This window comes from Erpetoichthys calabaricus, chromosome 17, assembly GCF_900747795.2.
Source record: "Erpetoichthys calabaricus chromosome 17, fErpCal1.3, whole genome shotgun sequence".
NCBI classification, from domain to species: Eukaryota; Metazoa; Chordata; class Cladistia; order Polypteriformes; family Polypteridae; genus Erpetoichthys; species Erpetoichthys calabaricus.
The window spans coordinates 55,016,188-55,040,987 of NC_041410.2; the positions used below are offsets into that span (position 1 = coordinate 55,016,188).

At 38.6% G+C, this 24,800-nt stretch overlaps 1 protein-coding gene across 1 annotated transcript in view; it reads right to left on the reverse strand.

The window, feature by feature from the left end:
* The window catches only part of scaper (S-phase cyclin A-associated protein in the ER), a 720,649-nt gene extending 698,894 nt beyond the window's left edge, over nt 1-21,755 (reverse strand). The window contains 1 exon segment of the mRNA XM_051920308.1: nt 21,426-21,755. Within this exon segment, the coding sequence (XP_051776268.1) occupies nt 21,426-21,626 (201 nt within the window). The 5' untranslated portion in view covers nt 21,627-21,755.
* Nucleotides 21,756-24,800: the final 3,045 nt, after the last annotated feature.

Here is a 24,800-nt window from a genome sequence, read left to right on the forward strand (position 1 = left end):
AATCCCAGCCAACACAGGGCACAAGGCAGGAACCAATCCTGGGCAGGGTGCCAACCCACCACAGGACACACACAAACACACTCACACACCAAGCACACACTAGGGCCAATTTAAAATCGCCAATCCACCTAACCTGCATGTCTTTGGACTGTGGGAGGAAACCCACGCAGACACGGGGAGAACATGCAAACTCCACGCAGGGAGGACCCGGGAAGCGAACCCAGGTCCCCCAACTGCGAGGCAGCAGCGCTACCCACTGCGCCACCCTCATTACATTTATGTCAAATTTTTTTCAGAAACCTTAAAAATATTAGTCCTACTGTTCTTTCCAGTTCTATTGCTGATCTTTTTCTGTCTTCACATATTCCATCAACAACAGATACTCTTGTTGACCACTATAACACAGCCCTTCGTTCAGCACTAGATAAAACAGCTCCTTTAAAGTATAAGAAGGTTTCCTTTAAGCGCTCAGCTCCATGGTACAGTTCAGAGTAATGATCTAGGAAGCAGCTGGCCAATGCCTTGAGAGAATGTCACGTAAAACTTGACTCACTGTGCACATCCAGGTGTTCTCTTTGCCTTCAAAGGGTTTACAGGGATGTACTTTCTGCAGCCAAGAACAAATACTATGGCAGAATAATAGAAAGTGGCCACGACAACTCAAGAATTTTTCTCTATGTAGTTAATAAACTACTTCAACCTGCATCTGGCCCAATTACCTCCTCTACCGAAGTCTGAAAAATGTCTCCACTTTTTCCACAATTAAATTAAAAATCTAAATAATTCAACTAACATAAATCCATCATCCATTTATATCTTTCCCTGTCTCCTCACTCCATCCAGCTCCTTTTCTAAATTTTTACCAGTCACATCTGCATTTGTTAATGACCTGCTTTGTAAGATTAGCCCAACTATTCATGTACTGGACCCCATCCACACCACACTTCTTAAATCCTGCCTTCATGCCATGATCCCAACTTTTACAACAATAATAAATACATCCCTTGACACGGACTTTGTGCCAGCCACTCTTAAAATCACTTCTGTATACCCAATGTTAAAAGAGTCTGGGTGTTCAGCCCATCTCTCACTTACCTTTCCTGTCAAAAGTTCTTCAGCGTGTTGTAGCCTCCCAACTCACCAATTACTTAACTTCTAATAATTTGATGGAAACCTTCAATCTGGTTTCAGGGTCCCCAGCTGTGAAACTGCTCTGCTTTGGGTAACCAACAATTAGCTTATGGTACCAGACTCTGGACAAACCAACATATTACTTCAGTTAGATCTTAGTGCAACATTTGACACTGTCAGACATGACATTCTGCTGTCCAGAATGGAGAACATGCTGGGTATCTCTGGCACGGTCCTCTAGTGGTTTAAGTCCTATTTGACTGACAGGCAAGAGTTTGTTTGTCTTGGCAGCAGCAGGCCCAGCTCAGTGCCAGTCACACAAGGGGTTCCTCAGGGCTCTGTCCTTGGCCCTTTGCTCTTTGGTATCTATATCCGTCCTCTTGGTCATATAATTCATAGCTATGGACTGGGTTATCATTTTTATGCAGATGATGGTCAGCTCTATTTCAATTTTAAAGGTGAAACTTCATTAGGGCTTTCTCAGCTCACAACTTGCTTCAGTGAAATTAAAACCTGGATGGAGAACTCTTTAATATTAAATTGCAACAAAACTGAACTCCTACAAATTGGTACTAAAGCACAACTTAAGAAAATAAGCGCTTTCTCAGCCACTCCTGATGGTGATCTCATCAGACCTTCTTCTGATGCAAGGACTCCTGGTGTCATTTTTTGCTTCCTCCCTTTCTTATTCTGCCCACATATCAAAAAACTTTCTTACTTTCACCTCTACAACATATCCCACATTCGTTCATTCTTCTCCTTTTCTAATGCTGAGAAACTTGTCCATGCTTTTATCGCATCCCACATCAATAATTGTTAACTCCCTACTGGCAGGTGACGCTTCTAATACTATATCACAGCCCCAGTTGATTCAAAACTCTGCTGCAAGAGTCCTAACATGAACCAGCAACAGCAAGCACACAACACCCGTCACTGCTTCATCTCCATTGGCTCCCTGTGTCGTACGGGATTAAATATAAAACTATTATTAACCTACAAAGCTTTAAATGGCCTTGCACCAGACTATATCAGTGACCTTCTCCATCATTATGGTCCTGTTCGCCTGTACACCTGTCTTTTTTTTTTTTTCTGTAATCAATTTTTTTATTGACGTCAAACAAATAGTAAAGCAACAAAAAAAAGGAAGACATTTTCATAATCAAATTTTGAAGAAAAAACCCTCCATCGGCACCTACCCAACACCCACCTCAACCCGGAGCTACTTAAGAAAGTGGATACTAAATTAGGACTGATGGTACACACGGTCACTGACAGGACCAACACACCTGGTTGAGGAAAGAAGTCTAATAGAAAAGTTTCAGATTACCATACCATACCATTTTTATTTGTTAAGCGCTTAAAAACACAGCATTACAACTGACCGAAGCGCTGTACAGTTAAAACAAGCAAGACTAAAAGCAAAATATTCAAAACAAACATTAAGAGAGAATTAAAACAGAGACACTAAAAAACAGGTCAGGGGACCCAATAAAACAGAGAAATAGCAAAAAGCAAGTGGGAATAAGACAGGTTAAGAATTAAAAGCCAATGTGAAGAAGTGCGTTTTTAGGTGTGATTTGAATGTGGCGACTGAAGCGGCTCGCCTAACCACTAAAGGTAAGGAGTTCCAGAGCTTGGGTGCACAGACAGAAAAAGCCCTTTCACCACGAGCTTTAAAATGTGCCTTGGGAACGGTTAGGAGCAGCTGATCTGCGGATCTAAGAACACGAGGGGGATTGTGACGATGGAGCAAGACACTCAAGTAGGCAGGGGCTAGACCATTTAGTGCCTTATAGGTTAAGAGGAGTATCTTAAAATCAATTCTGAAGCTAACCGGCAGCCAGTGTAGGGTTTTTAAAATTGGTGTAATGTGTTGGCTTCTGCTGCTTCCAGTTAAAAGTCTTGCAGTCGCATTTTGAACCAATTGGAGTCTCGAAAGAGTGGCTTTACTAATACCATATAGGCAGGAATTAGAATAGTCGAGCCGGGACGTAATGAATGCATGGATTACTGATTCCAGGAGGTGGTAAGGCAGAATTGGTTTGAGTTTGGCAATTCGCCTGAGATGGAAAAAGCAGGATTTTACTGTGCTATTGACTTGAGCATCCATTTTCAGGACCATATCCATTTTGATTCCAAGATTGGAAACAGACGAAGTTACTGGAATGGGAAGAAAGTCGAGGCCAAGGGGTAGGGTCTGTTTGCGGTCGGGACTAAAAACAATGACCTCGGTTTTTGAATCATTCAGGTGAAGGAAGTTTACAGCCAGCCAGTCCTTAATGTCAGATAAGCAGTTGAGAAGAGGTTTAGTGGAGTCAGTTGACTTGAGGGAGAAAAAAATTTGGCAGTCATCAGCATATAGGTGATACGAGATTGCATGTTTTCTAAAAATTGCACCTAAAGGCAGGATGTAAATTGAAAAAAGTAGTGGCCCCAAAATGGAACCCTGGGGGACACCACATGGGAGTGGGACTGATTCAGATGAAAAATCGTCTAGCATGACTCTAAGAGTCCTGTTGCAGAAATATGACCTGAACCAGTCGAGGGCTAAGCCAGATACACCAACCCAGGATTCGAGTCGGGAGATCATGATGTCGTGGTCGATTGTGTCGAAGGCAGCAGATAAATCGAGAAGAACCATAATCACGTAGAGTCCTGAGTCCAATGCCAAAAGGACATCATTTAGGACACGTAAATGCGCGGTTTCTGTGCTGTGTTGGGGCCTAAAGCCTGACTGAAAAAGGTCCATTACCTGATGGTCCTGTAGGTGGTGAATTAATTGCTCATAAACTACTTTTTCGAGTAATTTTGACAGGAAAGGTAGTTTGGAAATTGGACGAAGATTGGAGAAGACGGCAGGGTCAAGATCAGGTTTTTTCACGATTGGATGTACAACTGCGTGTTTGAAAGCACAAGGAACTGTAGCCGAAGATAGACTACTAGTTATGATCTTTAAGACATCATATCGAATCACAGGAAAGACATCTTTCAGCAGTCTGGACGGCACCACATCGTCCGAAGAGCCTGAAGGCTTCATTGAGGCGACGATTTTTTCCAGATGGGGGAGCGAAATGGGTTCAAAGCTAGTGAGGGAGCCGTGTACAGGAACGGCTAAATCAACAGAGCCAGAAGAAGAAATGGAGATCTGGGATCTAATGTTCGTGACCTTATCCAGAAAAAACGTAAGGATCTGATTACAAAGAGCATTGGAGGGAGAAGAGAAAACAGTTGCAGCTGGAGAGAGGACAGCATTCAGTGTTTTGTATAAGACACGTTGATTGCCAGAATTTTTTGAGATGATGTCAGTAAAAAAAACGGTTCCTTGCACCTCTGACTGCTCTCTGGTATTGAGACCACATGTCTCTCATGCAGTCAAAGGTAACAGTGAGACCATCTTTCCTCCATTTACGTTCTAGCCGCCTACAGTTTTGCCTGATGGAGCGAGTTTGTTCATTTAGCCATGGGTCATGCTTGACTTTGGATTGTCTCTGTTTGAGTGGGGCTACAACATCCATCACAGAACAGCAGGAAGTATAGAAGGTTTGCAATAAAACATCAGCATCCGTGGATTCACATGATGTGGAGATTGATGAAAAAGCAGTTGCAAAATCTTCAGCAGCAGAAGGGGAAATGACACGGAAGGGACGGGTAGTGGTGGATTTACCATGCTCAGCAGAGACCAAATCCAAATTAAACAGAACAGGCGAGTGATCAGAAAAACTGGGAGGCAGAAAGTCCAAGTCACTGATTCTGAGACCACGAGAAAGAACCAGGTCCAGTGTGTGAGCCTGTCCATGTGTTGGTCCATTGACTAGTTGAGAAAGACCAAAGGAGTCAATAATGTCCAGAAAGTCTTTTGCTAGAGGTTTAACGGGACAGCAAACATGGATATTAAAATCACGCAAACAAAGGAAGCGATCATATCTGCAGGTAATATCAGCCAAAAAAGCTGCAAATTCGTCTAAAAAGTCCTTATTATATTTTGGGGGGTGATAGATGAGTGTGCACAGCAGCAGTGGAGAACAGACAAGTTCAAACATACTGAGCTCAAAAGTTAAAGGGGAAAATGAAAGCGGAAGGGAAGGGCGTTTGCAGATAAAATCAGATTTAAATAAGGTCAATAAGCCCTCGCCGTGGTGTAGCGCTCTCGGCGTGTTGATAAAGGAACATCCCGGGGGCAAAACTTCAGTGAGTGAGAGCGTCTCGCCCGGTAAAATCCAGGTTTCAGCAGTACATAAAAAATCCAGGCCATTGGAAAGAAAAAAGTCTTTCAGGATGAAAGTTTTGTTCACGACCGATCTGGCATTTATCAGCGCAAAACGAACCGGCTGGGACGACGTTAACAAAGACGCACCAGCCGTGGCGACTGACATTGTCGTGATGCGGCGTAGGTTGTTAAAGTTCACTCCCCGGCGGCGGTGACGGAGCGAGGCAGGGAGGTGTACCGGAGCATCCGAGGGCAAGAGGCATTCCGGGAGCATTGACTCATGTTGGATTGAAAATTGATTGAAATTGAGGGCTTGCAGTCAACCATGACTTGATTAGGAAAGTAGTAAATTTTCCAATTTACTAATAGTACAGTCATATGAAAAAGTTTAGGAACCCCTCTTAATTCTCTGGATTTTTTTTTATCATTGGCTGAGCTTTCAAAGTAGCAACTTCCTTTTAATATATGACATGCCTTATGGAAACAGTAGTATTTCAGCAGTGACATTAAGGTTATTGGATTAACAGAAAATATGCAATATGCATCATAACAAAACTAGGCCGGTGCATAAATTTTGGCACCTGAACTGAGATATTACATCAATACTTACAGTAGTTGAGCCTCCTTTTGCTAATATAACAGCCTCTAGACCCCTCCTACAGCCTTTGAGGAGTGTCTGGATTCTGGATGGAGGTATTTTTGACCATTCTTCCATACAAAATCTCTCCAGTTCAGTTAAATTTGATGGCTGCTGAGCATGGAGAGCTTGCTTCAAATCATCCCATAGATTTTCGATGGTATTCAGTCAGGGGACTGTGACGGCCATTCCAAAACATTGTACTTCTCCCTCTGCATGAAGGCCTTTGTAGATTTCGAACTGTGTTTTGGGTCATTGTCTTGTTGGAATATCCAACCCCTGTGTAACTTCAATTTTGTGACTGATGCTTGAACATTACCTTGAAGAATTTGTTGATATTGGGTGGAATTCAATCCACCCTCGACTTTAACAAGGGTCCAAGTCCCTGAACTAGCTACACAGCCTGATAGCACGATGGAATTTCCACCAAATGTGACAGTAGATAGCAGGTGTTTTTCTTGGAATGCGGTGTTCTTCTTCAGCCATTGAAAGCGCTTTTTGTTATGACCAAATAACTCAATTTTTGTCTCCTCAGTCCAAAGCACTTTGTTCCAAAATGAATCTGGCTTGTCTAAATGAGCATTTGCATACAAGAAGCGACTCTGTTTGTGGCGTGAGTGCAGAAAGGGCTTCTTTCTCATCATCCTGCCATACAGATGTTCTTTGAGCAAATTGTGTTGAATTGTAGAACGATGTACAGATACACCATCTGCAACAAGATGTTCTTGCAGGTCTTTGGAGGTGATCTGTGGGTTGTCTGTAACCACTCTCACAATCCTGCGCATATCCCACTCTTGTATTTTTCTTGGCCTGCCAGACCTGGGTTTAATAGCAACTGTGCCTGTGGCCTTCCATTTCCTGATTACATTCCTTACAGTTGAAACTGGCAGTTTAAACATCAGATAGCTTTTTGTAGCCTTCCCCTAAACCATGATACTGAACAATGTTTGTTTTCAGATCTTTTGAGAGTTGCTTTGAGGATCCCATGCTGTCACTCTTCAGAGGAGAGTCAAAGGGAAGCACAACTTGCAATCGACCACCTTAAATACCTTTTCTCATGATTAGACACACCTGTCTATGAAGTTCAAGGCTTAACGAGCTAATCCAACCAATTTGGTGTTGCACGTAATCAGTATTGAGTAGTTACATGCATTCAAATCAACAAAATTACAAGGGGACCTAAATTTTTGCAAAGCCAGTTTTTCACATTTGATTTAATTTAATACAACTAAATACTGCTTCACTAAAAATCTTTGTTCGGAAAACACCCCAGTACTCGGATGTTCCTAGGAAATGAAAGACATACCACTGTTATCTTTTTTGTTGAAAGAAGAGTAAATTATTATGCAGGCTAAGAGGGGTTCCCACACTTTTTCATATGACTGTATGTTCAGGTACCCTGTTAATCCGCGCAGCTGACAGTTCTAATAATACTAGGTATGAAAAAAAATGGACTTCTAGACTGAGAAAGTGACATATACAGGATTCTTCCATTGGGAGACTATTACAACTTTGGCTGCTATTGTGGTCAATGAAATAATGCACTGCTTGAGAAGAGGAAGAGAGAGAGAGAGAGAGAGAGAGAGAGAGAGAGAGAGAGAGAGAGAGAGAAGGGAAATCTAACAGAAGCAGAGTGGAAGGAGAGCAAGGAATAGAGATCGACAACATGGTGGAGAGGGCCTTAGCAATTGAAGCCCAAAGAACAGCAACAGTTGGACATTTCCAGAATGTGGAGAAAAAGGTGCTCTGTTCATTAAGGGCACAATGAATCAGGGGCTAAGCCCACCAGGAAATGCTTCCTAGAGTAATAATATCTATGGACAAATTTATATTGGATGTGTTGGTGGTTAGAGCGTCTACAAGAATTTTTAATGTTTTTAAAAATAGTATTCCAACACAATGGCATTAATAAGGAAAGATCTTTGATCAATTTGTAAGTGACTGGGATAGATGTGGTTATGGCATCACGAAGTTCAGCATACAGAACAGAAATGCGTTTAGTGGAACATGAGGATGAGAAAAAGTAATCAAATAATGGGTGGCTGGGAATGTGGGCAGAAAAACTTACTCCACACGTCCCAAGAATGGATTTAACCTGTAAATAGAAAAAAAATGAGGAAGGAAAAATAGAATATTTGTCTTTCAGAGACTGAACAGAGGCAAGCCCAGCTCCATCAAACAAATCGCCAAGTGTGCTGATACCACTTGAAGCCCAAAGTGGGAAAGAGATGGGTCGCCCACTAATGTTGAGTGCTTTTCCACTTTGTGCCAAACATGCAAAACATAATTTATGACAGGATTATATTAATCTGCTTCCTTGTTTGGTTTTAAATCCAATAAATGGTAGGTATTACAGAGAGTGGGGGAAAACAAGATTTGTTTTTATACTGTAAGTAGCCAGGATGGGGGGGGGAGAGAGAGAGAGAGAGAGAGAGAGAGAGAGAGAGAGAGAGAGGGTAAAGTACATATGCCCAATGGTACATTTCAAAACCCAGAAAGGAGATACTATCGCCCATACTACAGTGGTCCAGATCTAATTATGCAACTGTTTGACTGACAACTATCTCCCAGCCATTTTGGAATGCAGGCCAGGTGCTGCCATCTATCGACAAAAAAAAAAGAATTTTAAGTGGAATCTCTATGTGCAGGGCAGGTGCTGTGAATTCTCTATGTAATAAACTTAAGTTATAGCGTAATGAAAATTGCATAATTAGATCTGGACCACCCTATAGCTCTAATCAAAAAAGCGTTTAATAGCAGGTCTTCTGTTTCTCCATAGAAAGGAGATGATGGCTGATCTGACCTGGATTCAAAAAGAGGAAGGTGGGGGAAGAGGGAGCATTGAGCTGACAAAGTTTAAACGGGGGACAATATTCATTTTAATGATTGCCAAACGATTATAGAAGGAGAGAGAATGCATTGATTGTTTCACTTCATTAAACATTGTGTGGAAGTTTGTCTGTACAATAGCAGTAATGGAAAGAGTAATGGTGGTTCCCAAGTATTTGAAAGAGTTAACAACTGGAATGAAGGAAAGAAAATTTAGCAATTGACAGACTTGATTTATAGGGAGCAGTACAGATCTGCTTCAGCCGATTTTATAGCCCAATAAGGATTCATATGTACAAAATAATGTTAATATGTGAGGAATGTCAGAAGGGGTGTTTCCTAGGAACAGCAGAATGTTGTCAGCATATATAGATACCTTGTGAACTGTGTTATAAGCCAATATAGGTGTGAAAGCGTCTGATGCATGCAGGCAACAGCTAGAGCTCAAGCAAGACAATGAAAAGCAGAGATAATATTGGATAGCCATGCCTAGCACCCCTAAACACAGGAAATGAGCATGACAGTTCCGAGTTTGTTAAAACAGAAGCCATTGGACAAGTGTATATATTTAATCATGTTGATAAATGCAGTATCAAACCCCATTTCGCATGACTCTCCACAAAAATTTCCAGTCCATCCTGTCAAAGGTCTTTTCAGTATCAAGAGAGAAGAGTGCTGCTAAAGCTGAGAGCGAAGGTGCCACACTTAAAATGTGAAGAAGCGGGTGCATGCTACCAGCTGCATAACGAGATGCCACAAAACTGGTCTGGTCAGAATGAACCTTCTTCAGAATCATGGATTTGAGCTGGAGAGCCAAACCTTTGGCTAATACCTTAGTGTCGAAGTTCATGAGAGACAAACAGATGGTAGCTGGAGCACAATGTGGGATCTTTGCAGTTTAAGGAGGAGCGATATAAGGGAGGAATTTATAATGGGGTGTAGATTAGACGAGGAGAGAGAGAGAGACACACATTAATCATCTGAAACAGCTTGATACTTATGGAAAAAATAGAATATATTTCTGTCTGTATACCATCAACACTTGGAGCTTTGTTTTTTTGCAAGAGTTTAAAGCAGTTTTGATTCCTTCAGTTGAGACCAGGGCCACCAAATGGGCAGTGTCAGTTTGTGTGAGTTTTGGCAAATCAGTTGATTTGGAAAAAAAAATCCATTGCCTTGCCAATGGGTGTTCACCAGAAATGAAAAGTTAAGGAAGGTCTTATTATTTTCCGATGGTTGGTTAGTGATACACATCTGCGTAATCCAAGTGGTAACAACTTACTCAGTTTAGCACCAGAGAGATATCAACGGGGGAATGTGTAATGAATTTTAAACTCTGTGCGTCTCATAAGGAGGTCATTTAACTCGCCTCTGGTTTGTGTAATTTTTAGCTCATGTGCTGAATCAGATACTGTATATGCAGGTGTGCACTTTCTAGACTATTCAAATGATTCTCCAGACATTAATATTCTCGTGTGCCGTAAAGGCTATATTGGATACAAAAGCAATATCCATGTTCAGATATGCCCTTTAATAGCCAGCCAAGCAGAAGTAGGGTCCTGAACAGAGTCTTTGTTCAACACTATAAACTCCAAGTTTAGTGGAGGTTCATTCAATAAAATCTGCATTTTGAAGCAGAGAACTATTAAAGCGCCAGATGGGTGGCTTGGAGGATAGATGGGGGAGATAAAACTGTAAATTTATGCACCAATGCTTGGGCAAAGAAGACATTGTGTGAGGAGCAAAAGATTTTGAAATTATGATATCTATTCTGTAGAAAGGCTTGAAACATTGGGAAAAGAAAGGGAATTTTTTAGCCGAGGGATTTAATAACCTAAAGGTGTCTGCAAAATTTAGATCCATGATAAGTTTAGCAAGTGCACATGAATATGGGGGAAATGCGCGGTTTAATCAGAAAAGGTGATTTATCAACCAGGGGGTCAATGAACGATAAGCTGATATTCAGAGGAGTAAAGGATGCATTTAGTAATATCAGGAAAAAATGCATTATTATATGGAATTGGGGCATACACTGAAATACAGGCAATCTTCCTTCCACCAATCTCCATCAATGCATAACAAAACCTGCCTGGCGAACTAGAACCAAAAACTCCATGTTTTTTTCTTTGTAGCAGAGGAGAATGCAACCACACAGTAATGCTTGGAGGCCGCCCTTTTAATGTCTTTGGCCACAGGGTGGTATTCTTGCAAACAGGCTATATACACCTTATTGCAAAATAATAAATTAGACACACTCAATTGTTTGCAAATGGAAGACAGTGACCTCACATTCCAGGAAAAGACAGTTAAATTAGCCATTAGAAAATAGAAAAATGGATAGCAGCAAAGGGGAACAGTAAAGGTAACATATTAACAAAAAACAGACATGCTTGGCCCGTGGGCCCACCAGCAACTACATATAATATATAGAATAGCTCTGGAATCCCATTCCCAGACCTCCTGGAATAAAACTGTATAGATAACTAAACCGCAACAACCCCACCCTAACCCCATCCTCCATAGCACAATTGCCAAGATGGCAAAAATTCCAGAAAACACACCTAAACATAAAACTATAATTAAACACATAAAAAGGTATGTGTGTATGTATATACAGAATATATCATAATACCCTCTGTCTGTCTTTTGAATTTTCTGGAATTATTTCTCCATTTTGCACACCAAGGACCTCATTTCAATCACATGAAAATGGCTTAAAAGACTTTGCAAATAGATTGCTGTTGATCCAAATCAAAATATAGGCAATATCACATATGAAAAACTTAATTGGTGAGAAGGACAATCCAAAAACTGCACTATTCCAAAACAGCAAGTCCATCTTAATGAAATTTTACATGTATAAAGCACCTACTAAACAAACTTTAAATACAGGCTACACAGCATTTCAAAAATTGAAAAAGGTGGCTGTAATGTTTTTTGGGGGCAAAAAAATGCATAACTACAAAACAGCCGAGACAAAGTTCATGGAATTTTGCATGCATATTACTGCCGATACAACCTAAAATCTAGGCTTTAAGGGCTTTCAGAAGTCCCAGCAAGAAATACGGCTGTAATGAGGAGCTGAAAATATTCAGCCAATAGTAATGAATTTGGCATATTGTTTAAGATCGTCCCTATTTGCCATGAAAGCCACATTCCACATCAGTGATTGAATGCAAATAATGAAGCGTGGTGAAGGGTTTATGTTGTGATGGAGAATCAACACAAACATCACAAATCACTCAAAAAAATGGTATTGGCCATAAATTTAAATACCAATGCAACCCTAAAGATATATTTAACAAAAATGCTTCTTAAAAGCAAAGACTAAACCACGTTAGAATTTAAATAAAAAGAAGAAAATATACACAGACAGTTGGAGAAATCTGCCCACTATAATAAACGTTTTCAGCTTGACAACAGCCAAGTGTAGTACTCTGCCAAAACATAGTTGTTCTTACTTAGAGTTGCCCAATATAGGACTTTAATATATACTGTAGTAAGACTGATCAAAAAAGTATGCGATTTGAAAAAAGGTTGTGCATTTCCCTTTCAAGGAACTTGAAAAGATATTGCAAAAGTAGACATGCACAGTTATCACTGCTAACAAATGCAATTAAATGCCGGTAATTTCTGACCTTTCTGTTTGTTATATTGTCTGTTGTTGAAGGCAAAATAACACTCACATTCACTTATGCACGGACAAAATGTGAAAGGGTCAAGCAGATGTTCATTTTGCATTGCATTTGATTGATTTTTTCTTCTTTAAAGATTTGTCCATTTTCATCCATCCATCCATTATCCAACCCACTATATCCTAACTACAGGGTCACGGGGGTCTGCTGGAGCCAATCCCAGCCAATACAGGGTGCAAGGCAGGAACAAACCCCGGGCAGGGCACCAGCCCAGCGCAGGGCACACACACACACAGCACACACACTAGCCTACATGTCTTTAGACTGTGGCAGGTAACCGGAGCACCCAGAGGAAACCCACACAAAAACGGAGAACACACAAACTCCACACAGGGAGGACCCGAGAAGCGAACCCAGGTCTCCTTACTGCGAGGCAGCAGCACTACCACTGCGCCACCCCGCCTATTTTCAATAACATCTCATTTAATTCCAATAAAAAAGTATTAATGTCATTTTTAGAAAGGATTTTTTTTAAACATTTTATTGAATTTATTAAAATAAACAACATTCCATGCAAGAAAGTCAAATTTTACAAAACTAGGTTCAAATCAAGTCAACATAGTGAAACTTTAATAGCAGAAAAGATAAGTAAATAAATGGAATAAAAAGGGGAAAAGAATCCGCTTCCTAAATTTAAATGATTATTCTAAAATGTTAATTAGATCCTGCCAGGTTTTTAAAAAGTTTTGCACAGATCCTCTAAGTGAGTATTTAATTTTTTCCCCAATTTCAAGTAGTATATAACATCGGTTGAGTAAGATAAGTCTATGTGCCAATAGTGAAGTAAAGGTAATCACAGTTTGTTTGTCCTTCTCCACTTTAAGCCCATCTGGAGGTACACCAAACACAGCTGTTAGTGGATTAGGAGGGATTGTGACACCCAGGCTGTCTGAAAGGCGTTTAAAGATTTTAGTCCAAAATGATGTTAATTTGGTGCACGCCCAACACATATGACCCAATGAGGATGGAACTTGACTGCAACATTCGCAGATTGGATCTTGCCCAGGAAACATTTTGGACAATTTTAAACGAGACAGATGTGCTCAATAAATGATTCTTAAGTTGAATAATGGTATGCTTTGCATATATGGAGCTAGACTGAATTCTGTGCATTGCTGCCTTCCATTCCTTTTCCGAAATGTTGTGAGAGATCCTTTTCCAAATGTACTCTGAGATTTTTGAAAGGGAGGGACTTTAAAATGATTTTATATGTTAGAGAAATGCTGTCCGAGTCCTCAAGACTGATCAATAGTTTTTCTGGAGTAGAAGTAAGTGGTAGGTGAGGAAAGTTGAGCTTGGTTTTGTTTAATAAAAAGTTTCTAATTTGGAGGTAGTGAAAGAAATCTGTTGCTGGAAGGCTAAATATGGAGTGTAATTGTTTGTAGGATGCAAAGATGTTGTCTGTGTACAGATCTCTAAGTGGTTTAATCCTGAATGTTTTGCAGACATTAAAAACTGTGTACATTTGAGAGGGAGGGAAAAAGGTTATTATCGTGCAAAGGTGCCACAGATAAAAGATTCTCTATCTTAAAGTACTTCCTGCATTGGTTCCATATTCTGAGCCCAGTAATAAAACTGAAAGTTAGGTAGAGCCATGCCACCTTCTGCCTTAAGTCTTTGTAGGGTCACCCTTTGGATGCGTGGATTTTTTGAATTCCAAATAGATTTAATCATAACCTCATTTAACTTCTTAAAAAAGTATTTGTTGATGTATATTGGAAAGCTTTGAAATAGAAAAAGAACCTTAGGAAGGATATTCATCTTGACAATGTTAATTCTTCCAGCTAAAGTAAGATGAAGGGTGGACCATCTATGCAAGTCTTGCTTAAGTTTTTCCAAGCAGACAGCAAAATTCTGTTGATAACGAGCTTTATATTTACTTGTGATGTTTATCCCTAGATAGTTAAAATGATCTGCAATGATAAAAGGGAAGGTGTCCAATCTAACTTTGTGTGCTGAACAGTTCACTGGAAAGAGCACACTTTTATTCACATTCTGAGACCAGAAATCTTTTGAAATTCTGTTAGGACTCCAGGCACAGTATTTTGTGGTTCCAATATACTGTATATTAGTAGAGGATTAATTGTAGAGGGGCATGGCATGGAAGGCAAGTGGGTAGCAATGCCACCTCTCTGGTTCAGCCTCTCTTGTCCATATGGAGTCTGAATGTTCTCCCCATGACTGCATGAATCTTCTGCTTGCTCGGGTTTATGATTACATCTCCAAATCCATGAAGGTTAGGTTAACTGAGAATTCCAAACTGGTTTCTGTCTGAGTCCGAGTGTGGGTGTTTGCATGAATAGGCCAGGTCATTAACTTGTATAAAATGTGCTATACAAATAAAATTTGTTGGAATGACTCACTTTAAATCCTATGAATAACACCACTTAGGCATTTATTTCAAAATGCAGAACACTTAAATATCCCGTAGCCTTAAAATTTCAATGAGAAAAATAGGTTTCAAACTATGAAAGAAATTTGCAAATCAGTCTTAATGTCCACAATCTTTCAAGAGCTTTGGTTATCAAAATGAAAGTGCAGACCTAGGCTTCACAAAAATAGTGCACTTTTTGCATGAATCCATATCCAATATACAATTGGCACATGTTTGAGATTACTTAATTTAATAAATCTAAATATTTAGAGGGCAAGGAAGGTCTAACAAATGAACCTTTATTATCCAAGTCATCATAATGCATACTGACTGAACAAAAGAAACATTTTTGTAATTAATATAACAAGTATTGTGTACAGTTCTAGCCACCACACTACACAAAAGAAATAGCAACATTGGAAGCTGTGTTGAAAACAGCAAACAAATATATCCCCCAAAAAAACAGGTCCAACTCCAATAGGCTCAGGAAACTAAACTGCTTTAGACTAGAGTAGATGTGGGGTTCAAGTACAGCAGTTGATCATGCAGAATTATTTGAATTAAACAGCAAGTCAAGCACCTGTGGGCACCAATGGACATTAACAACAAGTTAATTTACAACAATAGCCACAAAACAGTTCTTCACACAAAGAGTCTTGGGAATGTTTAACAAACTGCTGTTGAAGTGGAAAGTGTGTGAAAGGGAGATTTGTTTAACCAATCTATTACCTAACCAAAGTAGCTTATTGACTGAATGGTGATCTTTCATTTTTCAGAGTTATCTATATATATAAAATCCCTATGTGTGTCCAGGTGTCCGTGTGTAGGTGTCTTCTGGTGAAGTGTGCATGCGCGGGGCACGGTGCTATGCGCGATATTACTGTCAGAGAAAGTTAGAGGCGTTTTACGGAAATACAAACCAGTATTACTGCGAGAGGAAATTAAAGGTACACAATACAGTGATGCATATTACAGCCACATACAAGCCAGTATTACTGTCAGAGGAGATTAAAGGCATATTACCGACGCACACGCCTGTATTACCGCCAGAGAAAGTTAAAGGTATATTACGGACGTACAAGCCAGCGGACGTACAAGACGGTATCCTTCAATAAGGACGCGCACAAAAAGGCGAGCCTCAAAAGGACGACCTCACTTGGGCGCAGCAAATAAAGGCGCGCGTAAATAAAGATCTGCACCTGTTGCTCTTCACATATTCCAGAGCCATTTGAACTAAATTATCTACGCGCCCTTATTGAATAGAGCCGTACAAGACAGTATTACTGTCACAGAAAATTAAAGACACACAATACACGGCGGCAGCCCACGAAGAACGGTCAGCTCAGCAAGTAAACATCAACAAAAGAAAGGCTGAAAGACAAAGAAAAATACAACCAACAAAAAGAATGAGGTCAAAGTCCCTTGCCATTTAATATAGACTGTTCCTACTAATGTTTATGCACTACTGTTCTAGCGCCCGTTATTGTAACGGCTAAATGACTAGTTTGAATAATAATGTATTTTTACTCAATAATGTGTGTTATTTTCAATCACCATTTCTTTTAAAAGCATTCATAAGATACATTTATTGCAGTAAATGAATGCTTTTCCACTAGACTTTGAACACATATGATCAGTCTTCATCCATCCACTTGTTTTCTGAACCCACTTTTCCAATACAGGGTTACAACACTACCACCACTGGGCACAAAGCAAGATCCAACTCCTATATACATATCATCAACATCTTCCATAAAATACAGAAAATGTCAGTAAATTTAACGGTAAAAATACTATTAATGGTGCAAGTAAAAGACCTTTTCTGAAAAAAAGGAAAGTTACCTTATGTTCTACTGAAAATTACCTGTACATCTTAAACAATACATTTTTTACAGCCAAGTTCTGTAAAATCGATATTTTTCTGTCTTCAAAATACCGTTTATTGATGCATTACAATTACACTGAAAAAAATCTGTTAATTTTACAGTGTAAAACTGTTAAATAGCGAAGGTAAACAACTGTAAAATGGTAAAGCGCTGTTTCAGTAACACCGAAATTACCATATTTGCATAAGGATACACCCCCTTTCACTGTATTGTTCTTGGTGAACCTCATACCTTTGAATACTAGGGAAAAAAATGTAAACAAAGTTAGCAGACTTATTTTTTCCTGCGTGCTGAAGGTTTTTAGAGGTTATGGAAGCTGATTTATGGTGGGTTGTATTCAATAAGCTGGCACACCTGTAGGACACCATACACCACAAAAGCAAACTTTACTTCCCCACCAGACAATGTGCCAGAACTTCCTTAAACATTTAATTGTTTTTAATGTGTATAATTAAATGGTACATGTTTGCTATTGGTTGTTGTTACTTTACTGATGCAAACTGCATACTGGGGTTTGACCCTGACAATACTTTCTAATGGTTTATTGGATTGGCATATTTATTACAATGCATGAATTTCTGGTTATGGTTAAGCATTCCCTTCTGTTGGAATGTATTGTAAAGAAAAAAACAGTTATTTACTACAAAGTTATACTGTAGACCTAAAAATATTGCCACCCTATTTATTACAGCAAAATTCTGCCAACCCAGCTGCCAGTACTTTACTGTAAATGTAACATTTTTTTACTGTGCAGTACTGCACACACTAGAGTAATGAAAAACTACCAACAGTTTTAAAACTTAAGAATATCAGAAAAATAAAAATGGATTCAATTCACATTTTTATTAAAAGATTAATTACACTTTTAAAAAGTATTAGTAAACAAAAATTTACTTAACTCGAAATGTAACTTTATTCTTAGGAAACAAAGTTGCTAAAAATTATCTCAGTGTTGTAGCTAGTATAGAACAAAAACAACAAAACACATCTGACAGTACAATACACAATATGAGACATCAAGGCAACATTACACACAGAACCAGCAAACAATGTCATAGTGCACAAAAAAATGCTGTACAATCAATACATTAAATAGCAGGAAAAACACTGCAATTTTAACAGGCATTGGGGCATCCAATTTTGAAGTGAACTGAACTTAAATCACTGTGGATTTAGGGCAGACTGAGACGGAGTTGTCTATGGTGTTTGCTTTCTTATGCGCAGCATTACTGTATGCATTTTGATGTTCTTTATATTGAATGACTACCTCCTTGTGCTAAACATGAAACACAATATGGTTTGGGAATCACTGTGGAAACTTAGCAATTGTCAGCCACCAATATTCACTTGTGGTTGACAGCTCCAGAGACTGAGGAGTAGGGCTCAGATTGAACATGACCAATCGAATATGATTTGAATCTAAATGGAAAAAAAAAAAAAAACAACTTTTTATTTGAAGGCAAACACTGACATTCAACTGTAAAGGAACATTCTTTTTTTTTTTTTTAATCTTGTGTTAATTTCAGCATTGTGTTACTCCAGACACCTAATGCTTCACTACTTCAGCATTTTGCATCAGTTTTCCACATCACTTCCATTATCAGCATGTTTATAATGTTTAATTGTGTGTGTATTGTCATGTACCAAATAGACACATTTTACCACATCACTCTGCTTTGGAGTTAACAAGTGTACTAACAACAGATTTTAAACATTTCTCCAGTGCCCTAAAAGTATCTAATTGTTCCTAATTAGGTTCAAGAGGGAAACAGAATAGGAAATCCCCAATCATTAAGCATTTATCATAGCAAACAAAGGCTGCCTTCCTTTCTTTGATTAAACATAAATAGGAAGCCTTTAATTACTAGAACAGCACTGAAATTATTTTAAAGAGCATTTTTAGTGTCAGGAACATTATCTCTACCAACGTGTGTCTTTTGGAGGATGTTGGCTTGACACAATTCCTAAAACAATGGAGAAATAAAAAGTAGCCATTAAGGTTACACGTGTTATATTTTTGCTAAATCTGTAAATGGGAAAAAGATTCATATTTTGTTTAAGCCTGTATGCTATTCTTTAATCACCCCAACCCTGTTCTGCAAAATTATCAAATGGAGCAGTTCCACACACTTGAACTACCTTCCACAAGTGGTTTCTTTTTAAAACTATAATCTACAATTCTTGTCATTTGTTTCTAAATTTTGCTCTGCATTCTTTTTTACTTAGTACCAACATTTTTAAGTTGCTATTAATGAAAGTGGTTGCCAAATAAAAATTATAATAAAGGAGGAAATGTTTAAAGATCATTACAATGGTACATTCACTAACTCCTTTAGAGAAAAACGAATAGACTCACTGTGCCTCGTCTTGTATAAGAGAGAGATAGGCACTGACTTATGTCTTTTTGCAACTAAGGACCAGAAAGGCACATGCCAGAGTGAAGAGCTGCAGGAGAAAGGGGCAGGTGCAAAAGACTAAGGTAATGAGTGTATTTAACATGTTTAAGTTATCAGAAGTGATTTTGTATGGGGTTCATACATGCATTACAGATATGTGAAGTGTCCCAGTTTCACTTTTGTCTTTGATCACATTACTGTCCATGCACAGAATATCACATTTTTGTAAAGTGTGAGTGTATGAGTCACAGTGCTTTGCAGAACAACCCTGAGAACTAAATGCAAAAATATTAATAATGAAGCATACAAAGGCACATTAAATACAAACATACCTGCGGTAGCACTTTAAATATTTAAACTATGTTCTAACGTAATCAGATATTTACTTTTTTTTTTTTTATATTATATATATATATATATATATATATATATATATATATATATATATATATATATATATAAAGTATAAAAACCCTAATTTTAGTATAATTTCACAGCCCTACTGAGGAGTGCCAACTAGGGATCTGCACTAGCAATCGGAAGGTTGCCGGTTCAAATCCCGTAAAATGCCAAAAGGGACTCTGCTCTGTTGGGCCTGTGAGCAAGGCCCTTAACCTGCAATTGCTAAGCACTTTGAGTAGTGAGAAAAGCGCTATATAAATGCAAAGAATTATTATTATTAATATATCAGCAAACTACAGTCCTTAAATGTACTTTTCATGTAAAACTTATTGTAAATTGTTTTGAGATACAAATCTGATAATGCCTTTAAGCGATAACATACCCCCAAAGTATATTCATTCTTGTAACTCTCAGCCTCTTTAAAATAGCTTATAATACAAAGTAAACAACACTGTTCTGGCCTCCTGCTTACTATATGAAGTAAAAAAAATGTCATACAAATTTTTAAATGAATATCTACTTGTTTACATGCTTTTGTGAATGTGACTTCATTTAAATGTACAGTATGCATTTTGTTTGTTTATTATAATTCAATTTTAAATTTGCATAATTTAATTTTATTGTAAAAATAAGTAATTTGCATTATATAATTATTTAATTATATATCAGTGCCACCTCACAATCAATTTTAAGGTTACAGTAGCCAAAATGTATCCCAGCAACATCCTGTGCAAAACAGAAGACTGGGTGTCAGTCTATCACAAGGTGTACACACATTTAAAATATACAGTAAACATTTTATTCAATTCTGCAATATATATTGTGGTTATACTTCCTAATCATCGTGACAACGAATGCAAGAATTTTAATGATCCTATAAACATTGATAATGGTTATGTCCAGAGGTGATTTACATTTTATGCCAAACATTGTTTTTGTGTGAAGAAGGTGGAAAATGATTTTAAGCTTTGTAGTTTAAAAGCCATTGCCATATCCACTATGTCACACTATCCAGCTTATCACAGTGTACTACAGTTTACCTTCTATTAGGTTTGCAGAAATACTACATTTTGATAATTGCGCGAATACTATAAACAGCTTTTATTTGGAAACCCAATTACTATATGTTTAGATTTGATAATCTCTATAAATACAATCGTTCTAGTTTCACTTTAATGTATACATGCTTTAAATTCATCTGTACACTTGACCAGCTTTCAACTTTTTGCAACCAGGGAACAGCGGACTGTGACCCACAGTAAACTCAAAGATATTTAACACATTGAGAACGATCGTTAATTTTTAACGTCTACTTTATTCACAACGCACGCCTTTTCGTGCGATACTAACATACTAATGTAGACTGGGTATCGCTCTGTTTATTTACGCTACACTTAAAGTATTCCTTAAAATTCTCAATAGAGTCACTCATAATTCTGTCGTTGGATATGTAAGCACTTTTTAAATATAGAAAAACATTAGATGTTAACACATGTAGTTACAATACTAAATAATAGCAAAACCAATGACTGTAGAGAACACCTACAAACTGGTACACGCCCTTTTTCATTCACCTGACGCCTTCACAGAAGACACACTGACTGAACAGGCAATTGTACCCTGGTAAGCGTATCCGGTTATCGCATAATACATAATGGGCAAAATAAATGGATAGGAAAACTGGTGGGAATCCGTTTGTTTCTCATTATGACTTTCTAGACACTTCATTGCCATTGTTTAAATCTTTGAGCTGCAAACTCTGCTTTACAGTTAAATCACTCACTCTCCACTTTCTACATCAAGACTGCCTCTGAGCAATAGTCACGTTCTAGAACGTCTCACACATGCATGAAGAAAAATGGAATTACCTTAAAGCACAACCCAACAGGAGTGTTTCTTCCCTTTCCTCCTCCATGAGACGAGCCTGAGCTGTTGCTGCAAGATCTCTCCCGGCCATCCCCAGCAGGCCCAACTCTTTTCCCTGTTTTTTCCCTTCCATCAAGTCCCATCCCGAGACGGTGCTGTCCCACTCCTCGCCGCCTGCCATCGCTGCGGCAGTCTTTTGACATTGACCTAATGAACGTTCTGTCCTACCGACTTTCCCAACTCTGACTCCTATTCTCTCCAGAAGCACACCGCTGACAATAAAAGCGTCATGTACAGCTGACAGTTCGATACAACCTACCTTAAACGGGAAGCGTTCGGGAGATAACTTGCTTGACGCAAAGCGAAGCCAATTGTGTCTTGCCAATGAGAGAATTGGGCGTGACAATGCGCCTCGTGGCTAATCATCATTTAGGGGCGGGATTTTCTGAATTTTAGTAGGTTGACTCGGGCATCCAGGTAACCAAGTGTTTGACAAACAGCGGTGACCACTGATTGGTGAATTCAGAGAGGACTGTGGGGCGCGAAACAATTTAATCTGTAAAACGAGAAATGCAGCTGTCACCAACCTCCGGCTCCATTTCGTAGTGACAGGATCTCAGTTTATGCATGGTCTTGTGCTGAACAGAAAATGCAAAACAGCATCGGCCAAACTAAAAATATATATATATCTTTTTTATATATATCGATAATAGCGAACTACAATTAGAAGAAGCAAATGAAGTATAACATTACTTAACTAAATACAGTACTGAACGTGAGCCATTGTTGTATTTTAATATCTTGTAAAAAAAAAAAAGCAGAAGGAAGTTGGATGAGCACGATTCTGGTATTGATTAGTCACGGCAGCATGTCCGGAGCATAACTGTTCAATGTTGTTAAAGTACTGTAATCGAGTATGCTTTGAGATGATTATGCTGCTGAGCGTGTATAAGTTTAGCCATACTGATATAGTGGCGATGTTAAACTGAGATCATTTTTTGTAATGAAATGTATAGAAAAACATGGTGACATGAACGAGCACCCGTTAAAATGTAAGCTTTGAAAAGTCGAAAGTCTCTATAACTTATATTTTCCATATTTTGCCTTTAAAACTTAAAAACTCATAATACGAACTGATTTTATTTTGTTAGGAATTTTCGGTATAGGCGACAATTTGATTTAGGTACCTTAAGTCAGCAATGAAATCGATGCAGAAGCGGCCGGCACACATATTTTAAGAATTTTAGATGAAAAGCGCACCAATGTCCCAAGTCAATCTTGGACAAGTGTTCTTGGCTCACAGAGCAATGTTGCATGAGATATGTTTTATTAATTATTTTCGTTAAATCTTTCAACCTTTAACACTGTCAAAAAGAACAGGGTGCCTTGCTTGATAATTTCGGTTTACGTACAAGTAATTCTTGTAGATGATTTATATTACGAATTCTGCTCTCTCTGACTCTCCAGACAGTGTTTTAACTTTTGACCAGCCAGATGGGTCTATCCGACTAAATACTGTATGTCTGCTGATGTTAGCTGTGTATTACCTGCAGTGTTCTAACAGCACATATCCATCCATCCATTTTCCAACCTGCTGAATCCGAACACAGGGTCACGGGGATCTGCTGGAGCCAATCCCAGCCAACACAGGGCACAAGGCAGGAACCAATCCCAGGCAGGATGCCAACCCACCGCAAACAGCACATATCGCAACACAGAATTGGTCAATGAAATTAAGGTATAACTCATGAAAGAACTTTTCGTTCTCAGAAAATGGCGTGCATTTTACTGGGGAGCAGAATTATTGCACAACTAAATTAACAAGCACAGACTATACTAAAAACTCTCAATACAGAATCTATACAGCTTATCACATAATAAAACAAGTGAGACAGAAAGATGAAACAAAATTATTTTATTTCAATAAAATAATTTATTATTTCTTTTTTATTTCAAGAAGTTTGAAAGAAAGTTAATTTTCTTTTAAATCTAGTATATAATTTGGACAGCATGTATTCAGTTGACTTTGGGGTGTGCGCGCCTAAAAGCCACAACATACAGTAATTTACATCCGGTATGTATAATGTAGAGTTACATCCCTTGCAGTTAAAGAACACAGGCACACGTCTGTCAAATAGACTAGCCACACGTAATTCTTATGGCTAATATCTAAGTGTTTTTGACAGCTATTGCAGACTGAAATGCAATTGTTAATTTAGATTTTTACAAATCTAATCCAGAGGCTGATCATATAGTGCCAACACTCACCAGCAAAGTTAATATGGACACTGGGCATACTACTTTCCTGATACCAATGGTCAGTGCCAAGGGAGACAGTCCAAAAAGTAATATTTGCCTGGACTGCTATATAACCTTCTATATCAGCGTATGGGCAGTTGACAGCGGTATGACAGATAGAGAACATGTTCCAAAAATTACATCAGATTTGCAAGTAAACTAGCAGATACCTTGTTACAAAGAACTACATATTAGCACCCTATCATTTTAATTAGATAAAAATACATAACAAGAGGTTCAGTATTTACCATCCAAAGTGAAATACAGGGTGGGGTGAATATCTTGAGAATGAAAAATCCAAAACGAACCTAGGATAAATTACAAACCCTAAACCTTTTCTGGGCCCATCTTCATGGGCCTTAAACCTATTCCTTATCGATGAGTTGACTGTCTCACTTTCCTATCTCTTTTACAATTCTGCCATCTGTTCTACCACCTGTCAAATTTTTGTCACTATCTGTCCTTCCAAGTCTATATTCAATTAAATTCCATCCGGACACTGCTTAAAGCTTCTCTTGTGAATCATGTCCTGCCTACCTTGAATTATGTCTGCATTCAGGACAAGGTTACACATAAAATCAAAAGGCCTGGAGGCTGTTAGCAACACCCAGGATTGTTGTTGTCTCCAATGCTTACCTGCCAGCCTAAGACCTGGTAGAAGTTTGATGACAATAGACATCACAGTGGTGAATTGTCTGGCCCCTACTAGAAAATTGATTTCTCCTTTTTTGTCTGGCACTTCCTATTTTTAATTGTAGGTGTCCTCTGATAATATGATTCTGGGTCACTCACTAAGCTTGGGGAATTCCTTCCGTCTTCACCAGTCATCTCACCACATCTTGTTAAGATTTTAACTCAGAATGTTTTTTGATTACTCAGCTTTCCTTTCAAAATTTTCTGTTTGTTAGGAAGACGGTCCTCTGATTTTTTGGGTGATCACTCACTTTCTGTTCTCTACCTCAAGACTGCCTCTGAGCTGTAGTCATGTTCTAAAATGTCTCACATATGCATGAAAAAAATAGTAATTACCTTAAAGCTTGTCCAAGATTTCCCTTTTTATATTCTCTCACTAAAATTTG